This window comes from Vidua chalybeata, chromosome 1 (genome assembly GCF_026979565.1).
Source record: "Vidua chalybeata isolate OUT-0048 chromosome 1, bVidCha1 merged haplotype, whole genome shotgun sequence".
In the NCBI taxonomy this organism is placed as follows: domain Eukaryota; kingdom Metazoa; phylum Chordata; class Aves; order Passeriformes; family Viduidae; genus Vidua; species Vidua chalybeata.
Window position 1 is genome coordinate 60,544,836 of NC_071530.1, and position 23,019 is coordinate 60,567,854.

The 23,019-nt window shown below is 40.0% G+C and overlaps 1 protein-coding gene across 2 annotated transcripts in view; it reads left to right on the forward strand.

The window, feature by feature from the left end:
• The first annotated feature begins 934 nt into the window (after window positions 1–934).
• KIAA0319 (KIAA0319 ortholog) overlaps window positions 935–23,019 on the forward strand; it is a 43,126-nt gene continuing 21,041 nt past the window's right edge. Inside the window, exons 1-9 of one of the 2 annotated variants that reach the window (XM_053962400.1) lie at window positions 950–998; window positions 9,536–10,302; window positions 15,863–15,871; window positions 17,496–17,670; window positions 19,912–20,010; window positions 20,682–20,779; window positions 21,152–21,239; window positions 21,787–21,879; window positions 22,481–22,613. In XM_053962400.1, the coding sequence (XP_053818375.1) occupies window positions 950–998; window positions 9,536–10,302; window positions 15,863–15,871; window positions 17,496–17,670; window positions 19,912–20,010; window positions 20,682–20,779; window positions 21,152–21,239; window positions 21,787–21,879; window positions 22,481–22,613 (1,511 nt within the window). Of the gene's footprint in view, window positions 999–9,535; window positions 10,303–15,862; window positions 15,872–17,495; window positions 17,671–19,911; window positions 20,011–20,681; window positions 20,780–21,151; window positions 21,240–21,786; window positions 21,880–22,480; window positions 22,614–23,019 lie in introns of both variants that reach the window. The other variant, XM_053962408.1, reaches the window with a different exon arrangement.

Below are 23,019 nucleotides of genomic sequence, written 5' to 3' on the forward strand. Positions count from 1 at the left end.
AAAACACCTAGATGGTTTTTCATTGTATAAAATTATGTGTGGCAAGGAACCTGCCAAGAGTGTCCAGTTAGCAGCATTTCTATCATGTAGATTCAGGCAGCTGAAATATGGAAGTCATGTAATGATTGTGTGATACTCTGCCTTGAGAAGGGCTGTTCACTGAAAAAAACACTATTTGTGTTTTCATTTATAGAAGTGTTTCTTGGGTCAAGCGTGCATTTAGGATCCTTTATGTGGGGGGAGTCTGGCTAAACTAGTTTTTTCCTTGCATGAGTCTTGCATGAGTAATGTTGCTTTGAACTATTCATTCCTTACATCTATTTGTTGCTCAGGATACCTTACTGGAGAATTTAGTATCCTGACAAGGAATGTCTCCCTAGAAATTCTGGAGTAGTGTGTGCTTGCATTACCTTGATAGCTGGGAAAGAATAGCTTGAGCTCTGCCTTAAAAGCTGACTTAACACTGCATGGATATTAGCATGAATGCTAAATCTGAGAAAATACTGTCTGTGATTCCTCAGTTAAAAGTACCTGCTAGTTTAAAGTCATAGCTAAACCAGGGTCTGGATAACTGCAGACAGAGTATTTGTGGGGTTTGAGATACTGGAGGCCAAGAGTGCAAATATTTCTAGGGTGTTTATGTATCTCTAGAGAAAGAGATTTCCAGGTGGGTAATTTGTTCTGTATCTTCAGTGTGCCTGATCTACTATGTCATCCATGCAGAAGTCAGGAAGTAATGATAAAGCCTGCATGTCACCTGTTTATTGTCTTTAACTGTGACATTCTAATTAATGCTCACATCTGACCTATTTTTTTCCTGTGCTGTGTTTCAGTGCTTGATGGCCACAGCAGGGCACTAAACAATATCAGAAAAAAAACCCAGCTTTAAGACCTATGATTTCCACACGACTGGCTGGAAAAGCAGTTGTCACTGCCTTCCTGGTGCAGCATGGCATTTGGACCTGGTGTTCTCTGCCTGTTCCTATGGACAATAACAGGTAGGAGTATTTCTCCTGTGTCTGAATCATCCAGACAGAACAAGTGAATTAAATGCTCCTTGAGTGTATATACTGCTGTGAAATAAATATGAATAAGGCAAAAGCTGGGGAATCTTGTGACTCCTCAGTGCAAAAAGCTTTGGTAAGTTACACCTTCATAAGCTGAAATGGAGGAAGGCAGTTGTGAGTAGATGTTTGAAGCCAATACCAGCAGGCTGTTTTTGGGGACATGCATGGGGCAAGAGTGGGTGGTGGGAGAGTTCAAAGAGTTTTCCCTCTTTTTTGCTTGCAAGAGAGCAATTGAAGAATAATGTGTTGCTTGCATTGTGTTGCTGCATTTGTGTTCTGAATTATCATAAGGTGGTTTATATATGAGTAGCGTGAGTGCACTGGTTCACATCTTTCACCTCATCAGACTCTCTACAAACATAGCTATCCTTTAAAAGAACACAGGAAAAATCCTGTAAGTTTCTGCTTCAGCCACAGGAATAAGTAATTTATTTCCATAACCAGAAAGATGAAAAATGATAGTTAATACTACCTCTGTCAGAGAGAGACTTAATCTGGTTCAGGTAGTTTTGGTATGGTAACTGAAGAAAAGGATATTAAGAAGAGGGGTTTATTTCCTTAAATATATTGTTTGAGTTCTATCTGTGGTGGTACTGGTAGTATCTATATTAGCAGAAATTGAGAAAATAATGCATGACTGTCTGACTCTCACTTCTTGTAGTATAAACAGAATGGGCTGTTTCATGAGGGATAGACTTGCTTAATGTGCTGAAGCTTAAACTGACTGCTGAATTTGGAAAACGTGGATGAAAGGGGATGGATATTAGCCTACAGGTGAGGGGGATAGTCATTAACTATGTCTGAGCTCGTAGGGGGTGTTCGAGGTAGTCATGAAGATCACCATGAGGATTTCATAGTGTCGAGCTTTTTGAAGAGAACATGGAGCTGAGTTTTTTGTTGCTGTAGTGAAGAAGTGTGCCTTTTGTAAATAAATCCTCTCCTACGAGATACTGAGTACCTGCTGTAGGGTCTATGCTAGCATCTTTAGAAAAAAAAAAAAAACCCACAGCAACTTCAGCAGAAGAGAGTAATGTACAGTAAATACTGAAATTTGCCTGTAGAGAATGTCACAGTTTCATGCTTTTGATAATACTGTAATTGTTAGCAGATTAGAACATCTTCCACGTGCATATAGCAAGTTACCTGTTTTTAGTTGCAAATTTGCTATGCTCTCTTGGCTTATCTGAGAACAAGACCATTTCTCTCAAAATCCTGGCTGTATTTCAAGCCTCTACCTGTATCTCAATTACCAGTTCACAGTGTTTAGGGGATAATATAATCTAATAGATCATATTATTTTAGTAAAAATGTTAGTATTTCCATCTCAATAATTTGCAGTATTTTTAATACAATTAATATTTAATTAATCTGGGAGGTTCCTGCTAATTTCCAGGATGTCTTTGCTACAATGTATCAGTAAATGCTTACCTCTTCTAAGTCAGAAGGACTTCTTTTCACTGCAAGCTTTAAGGTGAATTGACTGAGACTCAGGAATTTGCTAGATGTTCATTCTGCAGGTTTTTTCTGCACATGAGCTCGTGCTTTTAAAGGCTACCTTTTCTTAAAAAAACCCCAAGTTATCTCAACCTTTGTTTTAATTTAAGATAATGAGAAGACTGACTTAATATAGGAAAGAAAGACTTAATACTCCATCACTGAGAGAAGAGAGAAACAGCCTCACTGATGAATAATGTTGGAAGGATATTGAAAAATATGTTCTGGTTCATTAAAAGAAATTGAGGTGTGCTACTCTGTCCTTTTTTATTTATTATTTAGTTTTATTTTGTGAATGGTAGTTTTTGACTAATAGTGTTTTACTGCTTTTAATAAATGTGTGGGTTGACCTTTGCTGGCTGCCAGGTGCACAGCAAGTCACTCTGTCACTTTCCTTTCTCAGCAAGATGGGAGAGAAAAATAAGATTAGAAACTCCATGGACTGAGATCAAGACAGGTTATGTCTCGTTCATGTGCTAGTTACAGTCAAGAGCTGATGAAATTTGACTTAGTGAAGTTTATTTACTTTATTGTCAATTAAGCAGAGCAGGATAATGAGAAGTAAGAACTACCATAAAAACACCTTGCCCTTACTTCTCCCATCTTTCTATATTCAACTTTACTCCCAATTATTCTTTCTTCTTTCCATGAGCAGCTCAGAGAGTCAGGGAATGAAGGTTGCAATTAGATCATAATGCTTCCTCTCTGTTGCTCCTTTCTCCTCACACCCTTTCCCTACTCCAGCATGAGGTCTTTCCCATAGGCTCAAATTCTTCAAGAACTACACCACCATGGGTCCTTTTCACATGAAAGTTCTTCAGGAACAAGCTGTTCCAGTGTGGATCCCCAGTCAGGTCACAGGTCCTGCTGGAAGATGTGTTTCTGTGTGGAATTCTCTTCATGGGCTTGCAATTCAGGCCAGGAGCCTGCTCCAGGCTGAGTTTTCCAAGTTCCTTCAGGGCTTACCCACCTGGTTTGAGGTGGGGTCCTCCATGGGCTTCAGGGGTAGGTATCTACTTCACTGTGGAGCTCCATGGATTCCAGCAGGACAATGAAGCAGTGCTTCACCATGGTTTTTACCACAGCTGCAGGGGAATCCCTGCACTGGTGCTGGAGTACCTCCTACCCCTTCTTCACTGACCTTGCTGTATACAGGACGGCTTTTCTCACATTTTCTTACTCCTCTCTCCTGTCTGCTGTGCTTGTGCCAGACTTTTGTCCCTTCCTAAAATCTTTTCACAGAGGAGCTGCCACCCTTCCTGTTTGGCTCAACCTTGGCCGGTTTTGAGTCAGTCTTGTAACAGGTTCTGTCCTGACATGGGGCATGTTCTGGTGTCTTCTCACAAAGACATTCTGGCAGTCCATTTCTCCCTGCCCCCAAGATGTGCCACATAAACCTAATTGATACACATATCCATCACTGACTAATGTTCATGCTTCTCAGGAGGCTTGAGCTGAGTGTAGCAATAGGTGTGAGTGTATACTATGCCTCTATCACTCAACATCTCATGCATTTTAGGTGATTGATTTCCAAAATCTCTGGATGCAGCTCCTAATTTATCCATATACACCTTGAATTGATGAAAGCAGCATGTATTGAAATAAATTTCAATTATTCTGGCCATTAATTAATGTTTTTTTGCTAATGTATCAATTTCTTTTTTCTCTATGAGAGAAAAGAGACATTGTTTTCCAGCACAAGAAAGTGGGTTTACTTTGCAATTGGGAGTCCAGTATCTTGCAAGCAATTAAGTCTAGCTCTCTTCTTGAGCAGGCATATTCTAATTTGGCATTTGAAGCAGACCTTGCAAATACTGGTGTTAAAATGCATTTCTGCAAATATTATGAATAGCATTCTCATGGCTGACTCTTGGTTTTGTCATATTGTGTTGTATGTGTGTTGTGTGCTTTGTTTTGAGATTAGCCACTCCAACAAAAATATAAACGGTGATTGCCAGGTAATTGCAGTCACAGGTGTTGCATCAACTTGTTTTCAAGTCCATGTAGGCCAGATGTTGATTGTATGACCTTCCAGAATCCTTGATAGCCTTCACCAATGTCCTTTTCTTTACTCTAGCAGAAGGCGTTTCTAAATATATTACAAGCCGTCAATTTTCAACACACTTCACTATTACTGGTCTTGGACTTTGAAAAACATTAATACTCTTTTCTTGGTACATATCTAACATGTAAAGCCCAGGCCAGGAGTGTCAAGGAACGTTTTAAGATGTAGGTGTGCCTTTGAAATGACAGTGGAACCACTGCTATGTGGTTGTGGTACATTCTTTGTTACTTATTCTACCATGCCTAGATGTTCTAGTGTCCTGGTTCACACAGGTCTTTCCAGCGATACAAGATGGTGTAGTGCTTGATTACAGTCTCTGGGATCACAGTGAGTTACGTTTATGCCAGGTTAGTTCACATTGTCCATACCTCTGTTGGAAGTGGTCTGGTATTTCCTTGTGGAGGGATGCAACAGTTACAGCTGTGCACCTACCCTTCTTTTTTCTTATTCTTTTTTTGTTCCCCTTCTTTTTAAATAGCACTTAGCTGCTTTATCAGCGACAAATAGCGATGATGAGAATTCCTGGAATGAAAACAATGCTTGAAAAGGATCATCAGACCCACTGAACTGATTATGAACTACTAACAGATTTTGGACAAAAGAAGTGTGAAGACTGCTGTAATGACGATAAAGGCTTTGCAGATCATTATTTGCAGATATTTACTTTTGATAGCTTTTGTTATCACATATGTATCTGTGTTTAAAGGCCTGAGAGAGAACCTCAGGGCAGCCTGCAGTAAAAGAATGAAAATGCTTTATGGTGTGCAGAGATGTTAACTTCTACTGGAGTAACCAATGCAGTGACATTTCAGATGTTGAACTATTCAGATGTCAGTGATACTGCTTTTCTGGTTTCAAGGACAGTACCTTCTGTAGGGCATTACCAAAGCTGATGGAGTATAAACACTTTTCATCATTTATGATATGAAGTGTGCTTTGCAGGAGTTTATAGCTCTGTTGTGGAAATTATCTCTAGCTTGAAAATTGGAATTTTTTAATTTTTCCTCTTAGATTACTGTAACTGAAATAAAAAAACTTACTTTAATTTTGCTTCCAGAAACTTATCAAAATTGTTTCAGTGTGTTATAATGGTAGTAGGAAAAAACAAAATTTATTTTTTACTGATGTGATGTCTTTCACCTCAAAATTCACCAAATTAGGTAAAAGTTACTTGAATAGATTTTTAAAAACATCACTAAGCCTAAAAACAGAATAGAACTAGTTTGCTGCTAAAAGAGAGTAGATGGAGCATGTCGCAAGAAAACAGGGATGATCCTACTCTTCCTTTAGCAAACTGCTATAGGATCCTCCATGCTCAGGTAGTCCAGAGACTTTCAGGCTGTGAGAATAATGTGCTATGTGGACTCTCAATGTTGTGCTGCCAGCAAAAAGGTAATGGGATTCTGGTCAAATGTGACATTTTTTGGTGCAAGGTCTGAATCTGAGCTTTTCTCTATTACTTTACATTTCCTCTTTGCCACTTCTTTCTGCTTCTTCTTACAGTGCTTGCTGCTAGGGAAAGCAAACAGAGTGGATAGTTCTCCCCTTGCAGGGCTTCCTGCTGGGGTGATGAGCTGTGATTACCTCAGTGTTTCTACACCATCACAATTTTCTACTGACTGACTAAAGAATACTTGCTGCCAAATCTTTCAAGTGCTCATGGCTGTGTGAGCACGGGGGAGAGAAACTCTTAGGTTTCCATGTCCACTTGAGGAAAGGTCTCCAGCCAGCTGCAGCAGGGAAATAGCTGTATTCCTGATGGGCTCTTGACATAAATGGACTCATGCTCCAAGACGTGAAGGAGCAGAAGTGTGAAGCTCAAAGAAAAGTGTGGATGTTCCCTCATTAAAGGAGGGAATCTCTTTAAAATGAAACTGTATTCCACACTGTGACTCTGTTAGGATTTTGGTAAGGGATATAGGTTGGGTTTTTTTTTTTTTTTTATGGTAACCAACTTGTCTGACTAAGTCTCTGGATATGTCAGTGTTGTCCTACAGCAGATGTAACAGGGTGCAGCTAAGAGGAAGAGAAACACTTTGCTTGCAGAAATTTTAGGCTATTGACTCATGTTCCAGAGGGTTTTTGGGCCATTTTAGAAAGGGAATCAGTCTTCCTGTTGGTAACTTGAATGAGTTTTTCTGAAACAGAGAATTGCATGATGCTGGTTTTTGCCATTACTGGTCAGAGTAGAACAGAGGTTTAATTCCCGAGATCAGTTAACTAAGATAACATAGCTGTGCTATGACTTCACACAGTGGGTAATACTGTAGGAGATACAAATGTTACTAAGTGACCTTTCATATTGCACACCTTCAGTAAATTTTCTGTAAATAAGAGACCTGTTTGAGTCCACTGCAGACTGGAGATGAGATGTAAGAGAATATGAAATTAGAGATCAGATCAAGTTCACTCTAAGCAGATCTTACATTTTTCATGTGAAGTGGACACACCCAGTGTGAGGCCAAAATAGCTTGATAAATTCATCCTTTCTTGCACACTTACTGCTACAAGTCAACTCAGGTGTAACACTAGATAAAGCAAGAGATGAAATTTCCATTACTTGGAGATTTTTTTCTGTTCCTTTTTGGGATGAAACCAAGGCCTTCTGACATTTGCAAAAGCAGGTAGCCACGGTTTGTGGCTAGGTTGTGTACTTGGGAGATCTAGGTTCAAAGTCATGTATCATCTTAGGAATGTGTTGAACTTGTTTCTCTCTATGGCTAAAGAAGCACCATGAATTTTGAGGGATGTTGACTCTGAAGTGTGATAACTGATGTGTCAAACTGAAAGTGGTGGAGTGAGATTTGAAGCTGATTGAGGACTTGAAGTCTGGCCTCAGGTTAGAGCTGTGGAGTGTCCCAGTTGTGTACACTTGTCTCTAAAGCAAGACCTATTGTTCATTCTCTTCTGAACAAATAAATAGTGAAACCTTCAGTTTTATTTTTTTTAACACACTCTTTACTTTCTATTTCAGGAATAAGTTAAAGAAGGGGGGTGGTGAAAACAACAATCAAAGGAGCTTTTTGGCCCACATTAATAGTGCTGTTCCTAAAGTATTAATTGTAAATATTTGTTACTGACCTGATATTACACATTTGCACAGAGTCATGTTTCTGTTTTCCCTTTTTAAAGGCCTGTTACTCACCTCTCTACTGATTTATGGGATTAACTAAATGCATATGATTTGCAAAAAGACAATGGTTGAATGGGATGCCTGACTCCTGTACTTAATTTTAACCCAGACTTTTTCTGGTTCCTCTGTTGTAAGTTGTGCAGACAACTTAAAGGGAAGACTTGTGATGACAATTCCGAGTCTCTGCCAGGGGGTTATGTTATTGGAGGTAAAAGGGAATGTAGAGAAAATTTTTATATGCAGCGTAACTGAAAAAAATGCAGAAATCTTGAGCATCTTCTGGGTACAGATAAGGATACTTTATGTCTGGGCTGTGTAAGAACAGGATAAGTTGTTTTAAGTGCATGTTTCCCTGGGTAGATTTTTTTAATTGAAAGTGTAAAGTGGAACACTCGAAAGCATCCTAGCTCTGTGTGAAGGAGTAGCTGCAGTCAGAAAAATGGTACTTGAAGCTCTTTATCCTTTTCAGCTTCCTATTCAGCTATACCTATTTTTATGTCATCAATCTTCTTTAAAATTTGTTTCGTTTCACGTTTTTCCTTACCCCATACAGCCAACTCTGCAAAACCATCATACCATCTTGCCTCCTCTATCCCTCAATATATGGTGCAATTTCTTTTGTTGTTTGATTTGTTTGGAGTTTTTTTTGGTTTTGGTTTTTTTTTTTTTTTTTTTTGCATTGAACTAACCTACTTTGCAAGCTTTACATTCTTCCCAGGCAGTTTGATTCCCCACATATATTTTGATAGCTGTATTTAGACCATGTATTGTGAAGGTATGTGCTGCAATTCAGCCCCGATGAGGTGGTGGGGATTGTGATGTGGTGCTGGACAAATTGCATGTGTCCACACATGCATGATGGTTTTTGACTAAAAAAAAAGTGTTTGTTTTCATTCATTGAGATAGCAAGTCCAGTTGAAAACCAAAGAGAATAATTTTCTGGTTTACTCAACTTTCATGAAACATATTCAGATTTTAGGGAGAAGAATTCTGAAGTGCAGTTATAACCATGGAAAAAGCACCTAGAAAAGTTATTGAAAACTGAGTAGAATATATAATATGTTGATTCATGCTTTTTTTGACCATTTCACACTCAATCTGTAATGTGCTATGAATATAATTCTGATCTTACGTTAAAATATTTCAGCTTTACTGGAAATGAAAGAAGGAGCTCCACACTGGAGCAAGCTCTTGGATTTTCACATGAATTTGTGGGTAAAGCAGCAAAAGTTTGAGAAATCGATCCAGGTTTTATATTAAGACTAGTGAGTATGTTGGAGTGAGGAACTCTTCATGACATTCAGATGAGATTGCAAATCTTTTTCCTAGAGTTTTGCTCCCTTCTCCCTCAAATGAAACAATGACATGCTACAGCATCTTATTTGAGTTTTGTTTTAAATCATGTTTTTAAAGATCCCAGTAGGAACATGCTGTGGAAGTAATGGACGTATCCCATGATTTTTGTATTCTCTGCTCTTTTCTTGTTTTTAAGCATTGGCAACTTGCTTTCATCTCTATGTATTTGAATTTGTAGTGCAGGAGTAAAAGGTATTTCTGCAAAATATGTCAAGGTCCTACACTGGAAAATCCCCCAGAGTACAAATATTACTGCAAAGGGACATGCTTAAAAAAGGTAGTGGTGATTTTAGTGAAAGGAAATGTGCTTTTTTAAACAGAATACCATGTTTTTCTATATTGAAAGCTATTTATGATCACAGTAAACTATATTATGACTTGGTTGTAGTGCTGTGCCTTATGTTGGTGGTATTATTGCAGGTTGCAGTTGTGAGCAGTGTAGAGAAGGAGCCACGTACTCAGGTGCAATAATTTCTCCCAACTTAGAAACCACTAAAATCATGCGAGTTCCTCATGCTTTGTCAGTGTCTGACTGCATCGCAGCATGTTGTGACCTCTCTGGTTGTGACTTGTCCTGGATGTTTGAACGGCGCTGTTACATCGTGAACTGCCAGCACAAGGACAATTGTGAACCTAAAAAAATTGAAACTGTCAAGTCCTACCTTACCTTTGTGCTGAGGCCTTCTCAGAGGCCAGCCTCACTGCTAGGGTTTGGACAAGTGATCCCAAGCATGGTGCACTCTGGGGGACTCCAGAATGAGCCGTCAGAGGAAGTGAGTAGCCTGAAGAAGCTGTCTCTGCTTGGAAAAGATCCCAGCCTTGAGGAGATACCTGAATACATTGATGATTATAAAGAGTTGGAGCAGGACCCCTTTCAGGTGGGCATCAAACACGAGCAGAAGGACAGTATGGATTATGCTGACTGGGGCTTGATAGTGGCAGGTGAAAATGGCTTCAACACTTCCATGGGTGATGATAGAGATAACCAAGAAGATTTTGCTGAAAAGAAAGGGGAGGCTGGAAAGGTGGAAAGCCTTCTGAATAAAAACAACTCTGAACTGACTTCCGTCAATGAACACTCTACAGAGGCGTCATCCCTTCCGGAGATTACAGCACTCCCTGGGAAGACATTTGAAAGGGAAGCAGCTGTTCCACTCCTTGCACAACCAGATGCTTTGCAAAAAGAGGTAAGGAAGGAGATAGAGTATGGTGGGGATACTTGGCAATTTATTGCTTTGTAATATTACAACTCTCAAATGACTTTGTCTTGTTACTGTGTAAAAGAGGCTGAAGGGGATTGTCTTAAGAGGCAGGTGAATCACTAAAGGACCTTTTTTTTTCATCAGATGATAGGGAGTGAAGTTCCTTTTAGGGTATTGTGAGGTTTCCTTGTAAGTGTACAAATGAGTGAACCTGGACCTGGTGTAATAGTGTTACTGTGGTCTTCACTTCTGACCCCTGGTGACTCACTGGAAGAAGTTAGCAGGGCAGTACTAGTAGATCCTCTGGTATCCAAAGGCCAGGATCAGGGAACATAAGCTCCTCCATCAATACAATTAGGCCTGCTTCATGGGTTTCATACTACTAATGCACAGTGGTGTTACAGGTGTAAGTGCTGATTTAATTTTTATAATGCTTTTAAAACATGAGAGGGGCGTGGAACTTAAGGAGGGCTGATAGCAGTTTTCGACCATGATGTGCAGCAGGATGAAGTGGATAAGGTGTTTCTGTTCTCAGAATCCTTGAGTCTGATAATTAGAAAAATAAGTTAATTACTTAAAATCCAATACAGATGTCAGTATAAGTAAGATGAACCTGTTCTCTGTTTATGCCAACTAGTTTGACCACTTGAGACTAAAGGGGCCTTGGTTTCTTAAAAACAGGGCGGGTTCAGTTGGAAAGTTTAAACAGGCTATAAATTCAGTATTCCCTGGGTTTGACTCCCCTTGCCAGAAGAAAGAGGAAATTGATCAATGTTAGCTGACTTGCTCTGAATTCCACTTGATTTTGTAACTAGCAAGTATCTCTTGCTGTGAAAATGGTAAATTATTGCTGTTACTGTAGGGAAGAAAAATGCAAGCAAATAAGAAAGTTGTGTGAAATCTGTGACAGCTGCAGTTCTGGGAGGGGATGACTGATGTGTATAGAGCAGCAAGTCATAAGAAGCAGATAAAGACTTCAGGTAACTAGAAGGAGCCTCCTATTAACAGCCCCGGTCCTCATGGTGGATTTAAGACACCCCAATACCTACTCGGAGGGCAAGAGAGCAGGGCAAAAGCTGTGCAGAAAGTTTCTGAAGGTTGTTGATAACTTTAAGAAGGTTATTGCTTTGAGTTGCTTCCAGGAGTTGAGAAGGAAAGACTCTGCTGGACCTCACCCTTGCAGGAAGCAAAGGATTAGTTAGGGATGTAGGCATGAGGTAGAAGCTCCTAAGAGGGGCAGGAATAAGTGAGGAAGCAGAGTCACAACCATGGGCTGCAGCAGAGCAGTCTTTGGCCTGTTGTGGGATCTGTTTGGAAGAATTGCAAGGGACATTGCCCTGGAGTTAAGTAGGGGCCATGACAGCAGGCTGCTTTTTGAGGACCACCTCCTGTAGAGTCAAGGTAGCTGTGACTTTTATGACTGACTAAGTTGGTCTGGAGTGTATTGGCACAAGTGAGAAGAGATTAGAACTTGTCTTCATGTGTATGGAAGAACACTTGACAACAGAATGAGTGCTGTGGCAAACTAAAAAGTAGGTACTGCTTCTGCAAGCAGAGTTAATGATTGGAGACTTGTTTTGAAAAGTTCCTACCATGCACACTTTGAAATGAGCATAATTAACACAGGGATTTAGGTGAGAGGTTATTCTTTTCTTAGTATGCAAAAAGTATGTATATATGTACATATGAAGAGTACAATAGCAAAGTAGTCTGTCACTGCTAATAAAATTTAGAGTGACATTCTGTCATGCACTAGTGGTGCAGTTAGTTCTAACACAGGGCAATAGCTGAGCTAAAATTAAGGACACGCAACCACTACAATACTAAACGTATCGCCTATATTTCCTTCCATCTGCAAGGGGAAACTTGCAAGCATCTTTTAGTTTCAGCCTGTGTAGTGTGATGGAAATCAAGCCAAACCAAGAACCTGCAGTAGCTCTGTGCTCCACCATATTTGTGCACTTCAGGTGTGCAGTAACACTTGAAACTTGTTTCCATTGCATTTTGCTGTCTAATGGAAGACCCATTAGCATTGTGCTGATCTTTAGTCAATTGTCAGGATTCCTGCTGACTGAACTGCTTATGCCTTGTGCCTTTGAGGAGTCATAAAACTTCAAGTTCACCTAAACTATGTGTCAGAGCTGAGCAAGTTTGTTCCCTGTCTCTAAGCAATCATGTGAATACTATTTTATGAAAGTTGAGATTTCACATCCTGCAGCAGTGATAAATCTATTTTGGTTTTCACACCCCAGACAGAATATAAAGATTTTGCTTTATCTTTTTACACTGACTGTAGATGGGGCTTTATTGTAAAGTGATGGAAAGAAACCTACTTCTCTCCAGGACACAGAGTAATTTTTGTGTGATCTTCATATTATGCTAACATTATGCTAGCACAGCCACTGAAATTCCAATAGAAAGCCCGAGGAATGAGATTGCTGCTTTCAGTGCAGAAGGGATGAAATGCCAAACCTGAGTCAGTCTTTAGCCACAGGTGATAATGATGCTGAAGAATTGGTAAAACAAGTGTAGTTAGAAGGTGGTTGGGATGTGCTCTGTGAGCACAGCTGTAGAAAGCATGTTGATAGGATAACATCAAAAGCTGTTCATGGCATGTATTGAGAAATAGCTCTAAAGGCTCTCTATTAGTGTAAATAAAGAATCTGGGGAAGCAGAAGGCTTTCAGAAACTGCCAAAGCCTAAGTGAGCTTTGTTTCCCAGATGGGAATTCCTTTGAATTTAGACATGGATGGAGAAATGGAGATGATGAGCGGTTTTAGCAAATAGTTTTCCCTGACCTTCCCTAGAATCAGCTTCAGTGCAGACACGTCTCTCCCCTTCCTAGTCTCCACTCCCCTTCTTTCACTGCAGATTATGCTTGGTCACTTTGATGATGGAACAAGTGGCACAGGAGATTGAAGTCAGTGCATGGTAGTCTCCTTTCTGCCATTTGTCATTTCTTTCTCTTTTCTACCACCTTCCTTCCTTTTTGTTTTATCTGCACTGGTGTAGGCTTTGCTGTGGGCCTCATTTCCCTGGGAGGCGGCATGGAGTGCGTTTCCATGAGGGTGTCTCCAGCCCTGTGCACAATAATGTTTTCTTCCAGATGTTTGATCTCATGCCTCCTGTTGTGCATCCCCCCACATCCTCCTGTGTCCCCTGCATGCAGTGGCTATTGCCCTTTTTTGACTAGGTTTGAGAGGTTGCGGTGTTGGCGCATGGTGGCTTGATTCCATCTACTGCCAAACTTACTTGGACCACCAGGGTGGCCCCTGCAGCCGGTCCTCTGCCACCTAAGCCCTGCCAGGTATGCCTAACACAAAACTTCAGCTTGGCTCCAAAATTTTCTGGTTTAGGAACATTACTTGTGACCCTAGTGAATAGAAGCTTCCTGTGGTATATTGTGGCGATAGGATTTCCTTCTTATGTCTCTTTATCCAGCAAGCAGACATTTCCATCAAATCTCATATGTATTGTTTAACACATATTTGTGTTTCCTTCTGAAAGAAGTTGGTTTTTGAAAACCAAATTTTGTTAAGAAGGAAATATTAAATTTTTACCCAAATTTTTAATTTGGATTAAAAATGCCAAGAGGTCTCCAAATAGTTTTTCATTGGTATATGATCCAAACAACTTCTCAGACTGTGGTGGTTTTGTATAGGTTATGAAAATATGAAGGTCTTAAAATTATGCTTGCTACTAAGTTTAATGAATTGCCCTGTTTATTGCACATTGTACAATGTTTTCCTATCATCCTCTCAATTCTGCCATGGCAATTCTATATGTCTGTCCCTGGGTCTGTGCTGACACACTCCCTTCTGCAGCTTCCAGACAAAGCTGTTGTAACAAGCCAGACAGAGCAAGGTGACAAAAATGTGATTCCCTGATTCCCTCTCTTCACAGTAGTCAGCAGGATGTGGTGTCAGCTGCTGTGTTCTTTGAGCAAGGACCTGCACAGAGATTTTAAACTGAGAAACCAACAAATCACAGACCTCTGGAGTCTGTGCCCTTGGAGCATTCTTGTCATAAATGCAGTCAGATGCAGGGAGTTTCTGTATGTGATTTGGGAGAGAGAATATGGGGTTTGTCACTTGAGTCACCTGACTGTTGGGTTTGCATCAGAGTTCAGAGGGATCTTATGGACTGTCAGTCTCTGGCAGCTCAATAACATGAGTACATTCAGAAATCTGTACAGAGTATGTGCTGTCCAGCTGCCCGGATCAGAAATCTGCAGTGTTGCCCATCCTTGAAGTGAGATATCTGCAAGGAATTAATTTTCTTTTTAAAATTTCCAGTTAACTGCTGATCTGCTAAGCCAAGTAAGGTTTTTGAGGTCTTAGCCAGAGTCTAACTGCTGTTGTGTTGATGCTGCAATTTATTCAACAATTGATGCTGTAATTTATTCAACAGCAATTTATTCAACATTTATTCAACAGCTAAGGCCTGACTTAATTCTTGTGCTTATTGTATTTGCAGGGATAATAGTGCAGTCAAAATGTATAAATCTCTACCTAAGAAAACTTAAGATGGCTGACAGACTCTGTGTGGTGGTGAGCCTTTTAGTGTCTGATTGGCTTGCCTTCAGAATTCATATTTAAGACTTAGAATGCAGACTTGAATAGCATAAATGTTCATCTCCTGTTTTGGCTTTGTTTCAGTTTTGATGCCTGCAGAAGCTGAACGCTGAATGTAAAAATACATTGACTTGATCCATAGAAGATGTCTAAAACTCCTGAAAGATGTTTTGATATTTAGATGTACCTTTCTTTCTATTTTGAAGTCTGTACTTCATGTTATATGGTTGTTCTTATTTTCTGTTGGAATTCTCAAGAGATTTGCACTCAAGTCAAACTCAGAGAACTGGAGGATGTGGACCCTCACCATTGGTGTGTTTGTATTGAGCAATAGTTCGCTGTAATAAAGGGTAAAAGCAAACCCACAAAGTCCCTGCCAGCAGAACTGCCTATCAGACTCACTCCCAAAAAGTATTATTTTCTTTCCTTTAACTTTCATTTCCCAAGCTGGAATTTAGGTTAATCTTGCCCTCCACATCTTTTCCAGCGAATCTCTCAGTAACAGTTTCTGTCTGAGAGCTTAATTTCTGATATTGTCCCTGCCCCAGTTGTCTGCTGTCTGCTAACATTTTTAGTTTGCCTTTTTGGCTATGACACCACTTCAGGCGTGACAGTGCCACAGGGCACCTTTTTTGACTGCAGTGTCTTGCCTAGGCTTGCTGACTGAAGTGATGTTTGGTGCCACTGCAGAAGAGGCACCCTGGAAAGGCACGTTTGAGGTGACTTTCTCTCCATCTGTCCTACAAAGCCATGATGGCTGCTTTTCAACTGCTGGATTGGCAAAGGGTGAGGAGAGGCCAGAGGAAGCTCAGGAAAGTAGACTTCCCTCAAATTCAGGAGGCAAAAAACCACTGTGGTTTGCCCAAGTGTGGGAAGAAAATCCTTTATAAAGGGTGGAGTGTGGAGTATGTGAAGGAGGCCTCTCTGGAGGAAAGACCTTTTGTCAAAATACAAAGCAGGGTGGGCTTGAGGTTCTCCCTGTACATGATGCTATCAAGGATGAGATTACCGAAGGCACTACTTTAGGGGAACTGCAGTCCCTGATCCTGCTATCAGTGTCCAGCTGCTCAGAGAGTACTGTCTGCATATGGAGCAGAGCTGGAGATCTGTCCACAAAGGTATTTGTCTTGTCTGTGTTATGGACTCACCCAAAAGTGCAGCTCTTGGTGTTGTCCTTGGCATCCTCATGAGTGGGCCTGCCACAATCCCTGACATTGCACAGGGATTTTTTCACTTTGTCCATTGCTGAAGGTTGAGATGGAGTTGCAGATGACTTCTATGTTCTGTTTTCTTGTAGGCTGGCAAGGAACAGTTCCTGGCATTGCTTTCACGTTCCCATCTGCACAATGAGCTTTCTCTCCTGTCCAGAAGGCAGGGCTGCTCTTATTTCCTAGGGAGGCTAACTGCAAAGGGAAAGTAGAGCACCTGAAATGCAAAGAGTAGAGAGCTGGGACTGTACAGCCTTCAGCACAGAGGGTTCAGAGGATTTTACAGATGTGTATAAATAACTCTGATGGGTGTGAAGAAGATGGAGCCAGGCTCTTCTCAGTGCTGTTCAGTGGCAGGAGAAGATACAATGGGCACAAAATGAAATACAGAGAATTTTATTTAAACACTAAACCCCATATTTTCTTCTGTGAGGATGGCCAAACACTGGAAGTTTTCCAGAGAGGTGGATTCTCTGTCCTTGGAGATACTCATAACCTCACTGAATTTGGTCCTGAGCAGTCTGCTGTAGCTGACCCTCCTTTGGAGGGTGGAGGCTGAACCAGGCTATCTCCAGGGGTCCCTTTCCACCTCAGCCATTTGTGATGTAAGTGTACATTTCACCAACCTTCATAATCCTGTTCTTCAGTTAATAGATGATGGACAAATAATAGTATTTTGCTGTACCTTCACATGCCAAACACAGTAGCCATAATTGGAAAAATGCTTTTCCCATATCATTAGATCAGAAATAAATCTTAACAATATTAAGAAAAACCTGCTGGCCCATTGGGGGTAATGTGTTGTTGAAAGGCAAGATTAACCTAGTGCTGAGTTATGCGTGCCACACTTGCCATGTACTTTGCTGGAGTTCTGATTTACTAACAGGGTAAGGCAGTGCTGCTTGATGCCTGAAGTAGAGACTTGTAGGGTGTTTTATTACTGTTGAGGAGATAAAAAGGCACAAGCAACTTGTGTACTGAGCAGATGTAGTAAGAAGCAAGGACTCTGTTATGTTTGTGTATGACACAAAGACAATAATACCACATAGACTTTCTGACATTGGCTTTTAAAGATTTATGACTGTATTTAGACCTATCGTACTGATTTTTTTAATATTTTCGTAACTGGTAGCATTAGTTGTATTCCAGATTACCACATGACAGTTCTACATCTGAAACTTGGAAAATTATTAGCAATTGTTATAAAGCCTGATCAGAAAAAAAAATTCAGTCCTTGTTCAGTGAGTATTCTCTATATGAATAATATCTCCTAGTAACATAAATCACTAGGGTCATCCTACATGCTATTTAAAAAATAGCATACCTCTACATCTAGAAATGTGAAAAAATGTCTCTTTCCCTACTACAACTCTTTCCCTATAATTCCTTTTTTCAGGCTGCTACACCTTCAGATAAACCAGATTTCTCCCCAGGTGTGTCAGAGAAAACCCAGACTCCCACAGTGGCCCCAGAGAATGCCACTGAAGGTGGGATCATGCTACTTCCCACTAATACTGCACCATCTGAGCCCATGCAGCTGTTCACACCACCTGCTACTGCTGCTAAAGCAGGTAATGTTTCAACAGAGCTGGTGATCTGAGGGGTACCTGCAGGTTGGACAGAGGGTGGGGATGACTTCTCTACTGTCAGGTTTCCAACCTGTTCTTAGTAAGAGCTCATTCTTTATCCGAATGTTACATAATTCCACTTTAAACCTGTAGACCTACAGTAACACTGCAAACCCCAGACCCTAAAGTCACTTAATTCTGATGCAAAACCCTGACCAAGTCCACCATTATTGGGAAATGACAACTCAAGGAAATACAGCAAAGTAAAAAGCAGAGATTAAGACCTGTGTAAAATGTTTTAGGTTGTTTTGTTTTGTTTTGTTTTGTTTTGGGTTTTTTTTGTTTTTTTTTTTTTTTTGGTTTTTTTTTTTTTTTTACTTTGTAAGCAATACCTGAAGCTTTATGTGGTTTCAGAACAGTCTCTTCTAGCCATATTGTTGTTTTTGGTGTGACTCTTCAGAACACTGCTCCCTCTCAGAAACTCTGCAGTAGAAGCCTATCCGTAGTTGCCAGATACTATGCAGCAGTATAGGTGGGACCTGAGGAAGTTCAGCCCTTAATAGTGGAGAGCATGGCCTCCAAATCCTTGGAAAATAGAATTTTGCTCTAATTTCAAAACGGTGGGGAAGCTTATCATACTTGCAGCTGCAGAACAAATGGTTTTATTTTGAAATGGACTTCTAACTACCATGTCCTCTGTAGTTGTGTTAAATTCTGTGTGTATGTTCATCTACCTCCTTTCTCCTGCTGAGTTTCCTGCCTCCCTGTGCACACTGACAAAGGGTTAGAACGGCTACAAGAAGCAGAGAAGCACAGATGTGTGTTTTTCTGCACTCTAATGTACTGAGGGATGTGGAGAGCTAAGCCCTTTGCTTCCTAGCAGAGAAGGTCTGGTTTCAGACATTCTTGGCACCCTCTACGAAATGCAACCTGCCAACTAGGATAGCAATAGAAGGTAAGAGGAAGATATAAGCTACAAGAGATTCCTCTCCAAGACAGTGGATCATCATTGCCATTGACTTTTGGCTAGGCAGCTCTTCCTCCTCCTCTTATGAAGGAGGAGGTTGAAGAGGGCCCAAAAAGGAGTTTGGAAGAATCTGAAGGGAAGGTTGTGATGAATCTCACTGTAGGTACTGCTTTATACAAGGATGCTTTATACTGCTTTTGCCTAAAGTTCATGTGTTCTCAGCCAGACTGTCTAGAAAGTCTCAGTGACAGTACCTCCTTCTCTCTTTGGCCATTACCCTCTTCTAACTATTTTATTATCATTACATGTGAAGGTTCAAGTGCAAACCTTTGCTCCACAGGTGTGTAGGGCAACTTCCATGATCAGTTGTGAAGCCTTGGGTGAATTTAAGTAGCAGTGACAGAAAGTGTGTTTTCAGTGTCTTCACTTCATCATTTCTAGACCCATCAGCTGCCACTGCTGAGTAGCTTCTTTGGCATCTCTTCTGAGTTAGTAAGCTGGACATTTACACTAGTTCACACTAGTGAACGCTGCCTTCTGAGAACTTTTATTCTGTGGTTTCCCAATACTAAAAGGAAGATATTTGAAACATTTGAAATACAGGACTAAGCAAACTTTCCCTAAGTTGTGCTTTGGTATGTTTCTTCTGGTGGCTGTTTTTGTGTATTTTGGAATTTTTTGAAAGATAAAAATTTTCACAGACAATGATTGGATAGCAAGTGGATTGAAGGGACAGTTCAGATAAGAAATAACCATTTGCCCTGCTATGAAAGTGGATTTCTTAAAAGGAACACAAGATGGACATTGGAACCTGCCTTACAAGTGCCACACAAACGTAGCAGTAGTACTTCTTGGTGAAAGAAAGTGTGATATTAAAGTTCTACTATGCTTTTTTGCCTTCTGTAACTATATTTTTTAAATTCCTGCACTTCCAATTACTGAGAAGAATACATAACTCTTTATGCAGAGCATTGTTACCTCTGATATGAAGGAATAATGAGAATGCTTTTAACTGAAACAGAAGTAGGGAAATGACACTTCATAGCTGGAGAAATAAAAAAACTTTGGTTTGGTAAAAGGTGAGGGAAATCACAGTCATTATTAAAAAGATCATTATTTTATAATGCATTAAGGATTTTTTTTAATTATTGCTACTTGTTCTCTATAGAGTACTTGTCAAATTTTACTTAATCCATTGCAAATAATATTTGAACATACTAAATTTATATCAGTTCCATCTGTTATAACATAATGTACTCCTCCTATCTTATATGTAGTTAAAGAACTTACTGTGTCTGCTGGAGATAACATACAAGTGATGTTACCCAAAAATGAAGTCGAACTGAATGCCTTTGCTGTCCCACCACCATCTACAGGTGAGTTGAATGCCTTGGTATACAAGGAGATGCATACACTACCAACTTGTAAATGCAGACAAGTTCTGAGTTATGTGAACATCCACCATTTGGAATAAAACAATTTTTCTCATTTCTAATATTGCCTTTTTTGTGACTCTAACTGCAGAGAGGATTTCCTCTGTTAGATTTTAAAGAGGAATTTTTTTTTAAGTGGCTTTTACTTTCAGAACCTGAACTCATTAGCCAGATGGTTCAATAGAAAGCCTGTAATTTCTTCCAAAAGATAATCTGGCCTAATTTTTAGCATCTTGCTGTAAAGCTCAGGGAAGGCGGGGAAGTAGGTTTTGAATACAATATTTGCCTTAAAACTGCCAGCTTCTGAATTGCAGGGGCAAGTAAAAGATGTTTCATCAGCAGCTATGTAAAATATGTTGGCTTCACATGAAGCTGGTTTTTGTGAAGAAGTTGATTATTTGTGAAGTCCATTACATCCTTGCTGCTTGACAAAGTTGCAACATGCTGGGAGTTTAACATATGGTCATACTGCTTATTTTACAGGCTTAAGCAGTAGCAGTCATGATTTCATACTGTAGCATTTTATCTGATGAGTGGTGAACTTGATTTCTTTGTTTTCTGGGCTTATCTTGAACACAAAACTGATTGTTCTTACGCTGTGTTATTGCTCTTAGAAACAGCCTACACCTATGAATGGAGCTTAATCAGTCACCCTGCTGACTACAGTGGGGTAATGGAGCAGAGGCACAGCCAGACTTTGAAGCTCTCTCATGTAAGTGAGCTGTAAGCTCAGGCTCATTATGTTTGTGTGGTCCTTTTACAGAATTGTAACCTATGGGGAAGGGCACCTTGATTCAAGGAGTTCAGACGCCTTCAAGCCATCCTGAGTCTCTTCACTTGTTTGTGTCACCGAAGTTATGCCAGCATCTTAGAGTGCTCTAATAATTTTCTAAGATCAAGTAAAAATTCCTTAGTGTTTGCTTCATTAGGCAGTGACCTAGTGGCCCTTTATGTATGTGTTTATAAAAGTAATTTGAGGATTCAGACATCCAGATTTATTCTTTTGTGATATGATTGTCAGATGTAAGCATATTTCTTTTGTGTAATTCAACATGTAACCCTATTTGTTCTGTGTTTGTCTCAGTTATCAGTGGGACTTTATGCCTTCAAAGTGACAGTTTCTGGTGAAAATGCCATTGGTGAAGGTTTTGTAAATGTCACAGTCAAGCCAGGTAAGTCAGTTGACTGATATAATTAATTTCTTTGACACAAGTACAGCATACTTATCAAACAGTCTCTCAGTTACTGTTTGTCAAGGACATCTCGCAGTCCAGTCATGCTGATGTGTTTCATATCTTGGTGTCTCTAAGGGCTTTTAAGAAAGTAGAACTAAGGGTCCTACTCACTGTGTTTAAGTACTCTCTAGTCTTTCCCCCTCCTCAGGCAAAGCCTGAGATATCGTCATGCCACCTTTCCTGGTCCTGTTCTCTAGCTAGGGACAGGAATCACGTGCTGATCCAGCTCTATCTGCAGGTTACAGTGCAGGGCTCTGATCTGAATTACACCATGTAGGAGCACTGCAGTGGAACACTGCTGTGTCAGCACACTGCTCATCAGTAACCTCTTCTTTGCCTTGTCCAAAAAGGATGCTGCAAAGCTGTGTGTCCTAGATTTAATCACTGGGAACTATTGATCTGTAGACTTAACATTAGTTTTGCCTGGGCTTTCACTAATACTTTTTTCTTCCCCTTTTTTCTTTCCCCACTATCTTTCTCACAGCAGTCAGAATTAACCAACCACCTGTTGCAGTTGCTTCACCCAAAGTGCAAGAAGTTTCCTTGCCTACAACTTTCACCTTCATTGATGGCAGTCGTATGTATTGGACCATCCTGTGCTTATATCCTATATTTTAATATACAGTTTCAACATTATTACAAGTGAAATTTCTTATTCTCAGAAGTTCCCTGAATTATATATTTTTTTTGGGAATATGTGTCCAGTTATAAATTATTTTAATAAATTAAAAAATGATAAAACACAACCTTGCACGGGGAGATTGAGATGCAGTGTGTCAGAGATTGCTGCATCCAGACAGCAGCTACTCTTACAGCTTCTTCCTGTCCTGCCCAGAGAGCCTCTGCTTCTGTGCCAGTACAGCTGGGGCCATAGTAGAGAGCTGTCAGATAGGGTGTAATGAGGTGTTGTAACTACATTCATAATTACTGAGTATAGAAAAGTCAGAATGTGTAGAGTCTGAGACTGATAATATTTTTTTTAATTCATGTGTGTGAAGGATTGTTTATATAAATCATACGAAAGGTAACTTGGTATGACTGTGGTTAATGAAGCTTGTTCAATTATACTTGTAGAGACAATTGTAGAAAACCAGTTAGGGAGGAGCATATGAACAACTTAAATTTTCATTCCAGTAATTGCTACAAGAAATTGATATGATTTTCTTTAATGAATGTAGAAAGTATAGATGATGTGAAGATAGTGAGTTATCACTGGGAGGAAATTAAAGGTCCCCTGCGAGAGCAGAAGGCATCTGCTGACACACCTGTCTTGCACTTGTCTAACCTTGTTCCTGGAAACTACACCTTCAGGTACCTGCATGATGATTTTCTTGGGGGCTTATCAGTTTATATCAGCTAAATGTTCATTTTTTTCTGTGCTCACATGTATCTCCTCAAAAGAATTTAATTTTTCTTCTGCATACTGTTACTCTTCATTTTGTTCAGTGGAGAAACATATGGAGTTTTTTTATCAAAAAATGGTTGCAGTGATCCTTTATAACTCAAAATTACAGAAAAGAAGGTATCATAAATTAATTATGTCCCCACTTCCAGCAATAACAACTGTGACAGACTGTTTTTTTCCTAGCCTAGAATTTGGCTAGTGCCCTGAATGAAACTATGAGTCAGGCTGTGAAAGTCATCCTCTGAAGGGTGGTGGCAGACAGGATAATATTGGCAGACTGGTCCTCACAAGACATTGTTATGCGCTGATTTT